Source organism: Halichoerus grypus, chromosome 3, assembly GCF_964656455.1.
Source record: "Halichoerus grypus chromosome 3, mHalGry1.hap1.1, whole genome shotgun sequence".
Classification (NCBI taxonomy): domain Eukaryota; kingdom Metazoa; phylum Chordata; class Mammalia; order Carnivora; family Phocidae; genus Halichoerus; species Halichoerus grypus.
In genome coordinates this window covers 130583855-130591774 of record NC_135714.1, presented here as the reverse complement: position 1 = coordinate 130591774, position 7920 = coordinate 130583855, and the positions used below count along the sequence as shown (strand labels likewise).

At 47.7% G+C, this 7920-nt stretch overlaps 1 protein-coding gene across 3 annotated transcripts in view; it reads left to right on the top strand.

Moving 5' to 3' along the window:
* The first annotated feature begins 3563 nt into the window (after positions 1-3563).
* The window catches only part of TMEM154 (transmembrane protein 154), a 46743-nt gene continuing 42386 nt past the window's right edge, over positions 3564-7920 (top strand). The window contains exon 1 of one of the 3 annotated variants that reach the window (XM_078069313.1): positions 3564-3741. In XM_078069313.1, the coding sequence (XP_077925439.1) occupies positions 3651-3741 (91 nt within the window). In that variant the 5' untranslated portion in view covers positions 3564-3650. The remainder of the gene's footprint in view (positions 3742-7920) is intronic. The other 2 variants (XM_078069315.1, XM_078069314.1) reach the window with 2 other exon arrangements.

The following is a 7920-nucleotide window of genomic DNA, read 5'->3' as shown; positions in this document are numbered from 1 at the left end:
CTTTTTCCCACTATCAAGTTTTCCCACTCCTGTGCCTGCCTTTGAGCCTCGGCCAAAATGCAAGTGATGGTGGCCGACTCCCTTGCTCCAGCAAGCTTGGAATCGACAGTCTTTGCTTGTTCTCATTTGGATGATCTTCATGTATTTCCGCAGCGTGCAGGAGCGTGGAGAAGCATGTGTGTACGAGCCTGCACTCACTGTGAGATCTCATCACTTCTGGGTTTGTTCCCTTGCCCCTCCTCTTGCAGGGCTGATGGGAAGGGAGGGTTGGGCAGGGAAGAAGCAGGAGGGAAGGGAGGAGGATTTGAATGAGAGTCACTTCTGTGATACAGACCGTTGATGATAAAAGCCAAACTTTTGTGTGAAGTAATAGAGTCCCAGAACCTAGAACCAGTCCCCCCACCCCCTCTCCAGCCCTCTTGAGCCCGACAAGGCCTCAGAGCGTTGCCCAGTCACCATACTTCATGACCTCCCTTTCTCCTTTCGTTGTGGAAAGCCAATGGCAGGCACCAGGACGAGGTTACCCCCCGCCTCTGTGCCTGCCATTGGCTCCGGGGCCTCCCCGGTGTCTCATCGTTGTGACCGCGGCCCTGACTTCCCTTTAGTTACAATTGTATCAGGATTTAATCCGAAGCCAGGCAGCCGCTTGCCAAAATTAATGGTTAGTAAAATTAGAACAAACACAGGTAAATAGCCTTTACCTAGCACACAGCTTCCCTGTGATTTTAACGGCAGCAAAGAGATCACTGAGGTGCTACAATTTTCTGATCAATGATGGTAATTTTCCTCCCCTTTAAGATAAGCTTAATCACACTAAGGGGTCAAAAGAAAATCACATGGTTGCGCAGGAGCGAAGCCCGGCACACTCGGAGAGATCGTGCGGAGCCGCCCGACTCTGCCGCAGAAGAGTCCGCGGTCCGGCCACGGATACCGGCTTCTGCAAAGCCCCCTGGCGAGCTGTCCTTTTCAAATTGAAGAAACCAAGGCTGACACCCGGCCCTGGCCAAACGCGTGCCTGCAGCGCGGCGTCCACCACTAGTCCTACCAGGGTGCGAACGGCCGAATGGAGGAGGCTCCCAGCCCTGGGCGTCCCCTCCAGCACGCGGCTGTTACAGCGGGGGATGTGCGTGCTGGCACCGGGAACGGCAGCCAGACTCAGCGCCACACCTGGCGCCCGCACGTCCGAGCCCGTGGTCTGCGCACGTGCTCGGCGAGACTTCTCGCCCTGTTCTCAGATCCATCATCCTGTGTTGGACTTGTCTGCTTTCTCCAGCTGTGTGCTCTGCGTCGTCAGCGACGCTGCAGAGCATCTTGTGTCAGTTAACTTAAGCCAGTTTAAAACAGTGAAATGCATCCTGTGGATCCATAAACAAACTGAACGTTTCATGAATCACCAACCCATTTCTTGTGAGTAAGAACGGAGATAAACAGTGACTAATGTCGCTGAAAAGCAACTATGCACTAAACCCCAAAACGGATGGCTGTGTCAGGGGCTGAGGAATTCCAGTTGCCGGGAGTGTTCACAGCAACCCGAGCACCAGAGATGAACTGACTGGAAGGGGGTGACTCATCGTACCTGCAGGCAGGGGGGTGAGAGACCAGATGGGTTTCTGATGCCTCTCTTTCTCTCTCGCCCTTTCTTGGTACTACCGCAAACATGATTATGAAATTTCATCCTGTGCTGCCTAGGCCCTAAACCTAAACCAAGGGAAGGACTTCAATTAGAACACAAAAACCTAACACACTCTAATCTCCCCTGCTTGCCGGTCTAAACAGACACCTCCTTCCTTCATTGTTTCCACTGGGCAGGATTTCCACCCCCATTCTAATCCAACTCAGTTCTGTTTTGTTTGCTAACCACCTCTGAGAAATTCATTGTTATGTATGAAGGAAGACAAGTGAAATGAAGATTTTTTTTTTTTCCTCCCTGAGAACATATTCTGCTTCAGAAATGGGCCCTTTAAAAGATCATTTCTCTTTACCATAGATCCAGCAATCAAGCCCTTTGGTATTTCCCCAAAGGAGTTGAACACTTATATCTGCACAAATGCACCCAGATGTTTCTGGCAGCTTTATTTATAATTGCCAAAACTTGGAAGCAACCAAGATGTCCTTAGTAGGTGAATGAATTAATAACTGGTACATTCAGACAATGGACTGTTATTTAGCGCCAACAAGAAATGAGCTATCATGCCATGAAAAGACATGGAGGAAAGTTTTTTTTGAGATTTTATTTATTTATTTGAGAGAGAGAGAGAGAGAGCATGAGGAGAGGGAGAGGGAGAAGCAGACTTCCCACCGAGCAGGGAGCCCGATGTGGAACTCGATCCCAGGACCCTGAGATCATGACCCGGAGCCGAAGGCAGACGCTTAACCAACTGAGCCACCCAGGCGCCATGACATGGAAGAAACTTAAACACACATTACTAAGTGAAGGAAACCAGTCTGAAAGCCTACATGTCGCATGATTCCAACCATACTCCATTTGGGAAAAGGCAAAACTATGGAGGCAGTAAAAAGATCAGTGGGTGCCTGGGGTTAGGGCGGAAGGAGGGATGAATGGGTGGAGCATGGAGGATTTTTAGGGCAGAGAAACTATTCCAGAGGATACTATCATGGTGCATTTGTGTCATTATACATTTGCCAAGCCCATAGAATGTGCGACACTTGAGAGAACCCTAATGTCAACTGTGGACTTTGGGTGATTATGATGTATCAGTGTGCGTTCATCCATTGTAACAATCGTACCACTTTTGGAAGATGTTGATAATGGGAGGCTGTGTGTGTGTGTGGGGGGGGGGGTTAGGGAGTGTATGGGACATCTCTGCACCTTCCTCTGAATTATGCTGTGAACCTAAAACTGCTCTAAAAACACAAAGGCTTTATAAAGAAAAAAAATAAAAATAATAGAAATCATTTCTCTCCAGGGAAGCAGAGCACATTCGGGCATGTGTATAGCATTGTCCTTTACCTCCCTGTGAGGGAGGTGGCATTCAGGGCCCAGGGATGGTGATGTGCCTGGTTGGAGAGAAGTGTCCTGGCCATTTTCTGATGGTACAGGTGCCCCTGCTCGCTAGGCCGAAGCTGTCCAACACAGCCGCTGCTAGCCATGTGGAGTTCTTTTAATTTAAATTAATAAAAATAAAACTACAAATTCATTTTGCACTGGTCTCATCTGAAGTGCCCTATAGCCTATGTAGCTAATGGCTACTGTATTGGACAGATTTGGGACCTTTCCATCATCTCAGAAAGTTCTACTGGATAGCACTGCTCTAGACTCTGGGCAGCCCTAGAGACTCACCTGGGGTGGAGTAAAATCACCAATGGAGAATGCTTGTGGTCCAGGATCCTCAGTCCTGGATCCCAAAGGACAGCTGAGCTATGGACACTGTTTCTAAGAGACAGTTTCAAAAGATGGGGGCCGGCAACGGGGCCAGGACTGAAAAGGGCTCAAGAGACCTTGTTAACTGAATCAGTGCTTGCAGAACAACTTCTCTTTTGCAATCCTTGCTGGTCTGACAGGCTCCTGCAGAATTACATCACTTCCTAAAAAACAGGCAAACACCTCTCCTTCGAGTTAGCACCGACCCAAACAAGCAGGAAACAGGAAATGTTCAGGTTTCAGGGAGGCTGAAGCCCAGCGCAGCATCATGCCCGGGCGGCGAGCTGACAGGAAGGCTCCCCGGGCTGCCCTCGCCTTTGCCCTGGTGATCATGCTGCTTCCCACCAGCCTGGCTCGGGGTAAGCTACCTCCCTGCTTTCCACCCCAGGGAACGAGGATAGCCAGGCTTGTTCAGTGCCCGAGGCTACAGAACTGTGCCGGGGAGTGGGGGGGTGGTGGTGGTGGTGACACCCAGAAAACCTAGTCCTTTCTGCGAAAGAAGGAGACGAAATTAGAATTGTAGTTTTGCGGGGGGTGTGGGGGGGGGCTTGGCAGGCTTTCCCTGCAGCCGGCCAATCCCGCTCCAGCTCCCTCACTCCATTTAACTTTCCCGCAATTTCTGTCTTCTAACAAGTGCGGGGGCCCTGTAATGTACCGGCTTTGACAGGCATATTAAGGAAACCATAAACTTTTTTGGCAGTTTGTGTAAAAGAATGTTTCAATCAGAAGTCATGAATTGACTTTTAATAATGTGGGCTGGGAAATCTGCTAGTACTAAAATCTCCCGGAAAAACTAGGGTATGGAAATATACTACCGGAAAATATACTAAAGAAAACCAGTAAGTTAAAAAAAAAAAAAAAAAGTAAACAGGAAATTATCGGAGGAGTTACCAGGCATCCATTCTAACTTTTCAAGAGAAGTCTTTCATCTGTTTTTCTTTGATCTTGTTACTTTGGGGGGATATTTTCTTTGCATTGATTGTTACTAATGAACCTTTATTTTAGAAAGTAATGTGATTGTAGCAAATCAAAGGTATTGGAAAGACAAAATATTAAATCTCATTATTTGGAGCTAAGAGCCGCAATTGATTTATACCCTTGACAGTTGCTACAACAAGCACAATCACCCTCTATTGCCTCATACAGTTTTGTTGACTTGCCCTTGGGTAAATAAACTCATTGCCCATGATTTCTGTCAACAGATACTACCTGTTTCTAGTAATGTAGGTCAGTATTTCAAGCAAAAGGAAAGTTCTCAAGCTAGGGTTCTTTAAATAGGATGGGGCAGGCCCCAGGCACTGACCTAGCATGTGGCAATTTCCTGGAGATTCACAGTCAGCACCCACCCACACTGCCCCACCAATTTCTCTTGCCCTGGGTGCTCTCCATGTGGTCTTGCCAGGCATCTGAGGCGGAAAATGAAAAGTGAAAGGCAAACCATTCTGACTGGAAAGATGTCTGGTTGAAATGGGAGGTAGTGTTTCAGATGCGCCGAGGGGGACAATGTGTTGTCTTGGGTACAATTTGGGGGCTGGAAACAAGCATAAAGATGACAAGGTTCAAGCTGCACGGTGGCACAGGGGAAGATGCTGAGGCAGCGGAAGTTCAGATATCCAAGCCCCGCGGCTGCTCAGCTCTTCTGACTGGGACTCCGGGGGTCCCTCCTCTGCCCCAGTGGAGAGCCCTCCGGGCCAGACTCCTTTCCCTGCAGGGTGTCCTCAGCAGCCCAGGAAGCAGAGCCCAACCATCCCACTTCCACCTCTTGTGCGTCTCAATGCTACCACAGGGGCCTCAAACATGCCCTGAGAGTAATATTTAAGCTTGCCTGAGTATTTTCTTGAGCTTCTGGGTATTTTCTTGACATTTCTGAGTCGAAGCTTATGCCATCTGGGAGATGAAGAAGGATCACCTGAAGCCTCAGTACAAGTTTTCTTTCTAAGGCTGGTATCTGATCAGTGGCTCTTCCACATAAAGACCTTTGGTGGCTCCTTACTTACGCCACTTCGACTCTCGCTTCAACCTCCTTCCCATGGCATCTCCTCCCATGTGCCCTCCCCCAGCCCAGTCATACCGAACGGAGTATGTGCTCCAGGCCTCTGGGGCTCTTGCCAAAAGTGAATGACAAGTCCTCTTTTTTCTACTTAGTGAACTCCTATATAACCCTAAAGACCCAGACTGGAAGTTGCGTCCTTCTTGATGTCTCCCCTCACTGCGCCTTCCCTGGTGACTTTACCTGTGTCACGCCCATATAAAACTAAACTTCTGTACACACAGCTAATCGTGTTGAATCCTAAGTGTGTATGTGCCCATATCTCCCACCAGGCTATGAGCGCCACCAGGGAAAATGCTCAGTAGCTCATCTCTTACTTCCCAAAACCTTGTAGGGATCCGCATAAATCAAGAACTGCATAATTGTTGATAAATGCTACAATCATTCTAGAATGGATTTGAGGCTGAGCATTAAAAGCTGATGAGCTCCTGAAAACAGGCAGTGTGAGAATGTCAGGGAAGTCAGGGGAAAAGCTACATTTCAGCCGAGAGCAGGGTTTACCTAGATAATCCAACACACTTACTAGGCCCGGTCTGGATTTCCAATGTCAGAAAATGCAAAAATGCCCACTCACAAAAAGCTAGATAATCAAAGCCAAGGGGAAGTCGCTTATAAATTAAAGACTGATTATCTATTTTTTAATTAATTAATGTCTACCCTTTTGAGCTAATGGTGCCTAAGACCATTAGTCAGTGTATAGGGGTCACACTCGTATTTCCTTGAATTCTTCAGAAAGCATCTTGGCGATGTTTGGTAGTAGAATCCAGTCTACTGAACAGCCCGACACCGCTCCTTGCGAGCATATTCCAGTATATAGCTCAAGTCAAGCCAACCAGAGACAGGTAACATAAGCTGGTATCAGCGGTTTCCTGGCCCAGAATCAATACCTCAGAGTCAGTGTCCTTTCTCTTTACACGGAGAGCCTGCTGCAGTCTTGATCACTATCCCAAGTGAAATAATCTACTTAGAAGTCACCAGGAGAGAAATGAGAAAACAGCTTTTCTGGGATTTTGACCAAACAGATGAGCACAGGTAAAGAAAACCTGTGGGTTTGGGTATCTTGGCCAGTGTTGGACGCTAAGAAAATTCAGACTCAATGTCAAGGCAACATTCTGTCCAGGGAGTGAGGCAGTCATTTTCACCTGGCTTCTTGCCCTGTGCCCTGTCAATGTTAGCCTAACACTATCAGAGAGCTCAAAGCAACTTCCCAGACACCGAAACGATGGGATTTATTAGCTGAGATGGGCAGGATGGTTTGTAAAAGGAGAGCTAAGGGCATGAGGCAGAAACAAGGAGGCTGGAACTGTTTTGGTGGCCAGGACTAAACACCAGGTTTGACCGGAAAGACTGGGAGATTTTCTGCACCGTTTCAGAAGAGTAAGAACCATGTAATTCGTAGATACACCTTGAGAAGAAAAGAAAGAATTAAAGAAAATACTAGTTGCATACATGGAGCTGCGCTTTCTGACACTGATCTCATTTCGGTGAATGTGACTGGTATCTGCTATTGCCTCGGACAGTTCCAATTTCAAGTAGTAATAATGATGAGAGCAAACACATATAGTCCTCATTGTATGCCAGGTGCCCTTCTGAATAATCTACATATGCTCACTCATTTAGTTCTCCTAACGACCTTATATAGTGGGTTCTAGTACTAGCAGGGGCTTTACATATGAGAAAATGGAGGCACAGAGAGGCTAAGTGACTTGCCTCAGGTCACACAGCTAAATAGTGGATCTAAGTAAGATTCAGTCTCAGGAATCCAAGCTCTAACATATGCCATAACACCTCTGGGTTTTTAGGCTCTGCCAGGATATGTGTCTAGTTTCAGGTTTAGAAAAATATGTCTATGGTATCCTTCCAACTGTAGATGTATCACATACATCTTAGACTCCCTCAGTGAGGGTCTAAGGTTATTGCATATTAATAAAGGAGCTGTATTTGTTTGGTTGGGTCAGAGACTGGCCTATAGGAAAAGGGATGGAGAGAGTTGGTTTAACTTTGGCTTGTAGGGGGGGAAGGGAAGGGCTGCAAGGTGCAGAGTGAGCAACAGAGCATCTGGGGATTAGCAAAGTGAAGACCAGAAGCAGGAAAAGTGGAATGATGAAGTCACTGGTAAGAGGTGTCAGGGTGTGGGAACCAGGGAGAAAAAGCACAGCCTTGTGGGAGAGCCCTGTGGAAGAGCCCTGCTGAGAGCTGACCCCAAGGACCGAATCAGGGACCAAAAAAACAGGCAGAAAGGGATTTACTAGGGTTTAAAGTCCCTCTGTGTCTAAAAGCCTGATCCAAGGATCCAGAAGAGGGCTGGATCTTGGCTGGGATGGGCCCAATTCTGCAAAGAAACAATACGACCTGCCATCTGCCTACCTGTGTCGAGTTTGCACCACCCTCAAATGTTGGCAAAGATGTAGAGAAACAGGAACTCCGCACCGCTGGTGGGAGGGTTTGTGCAATCCCCGAGCCTATCCTGCTGCTGAACCCGTTCGTT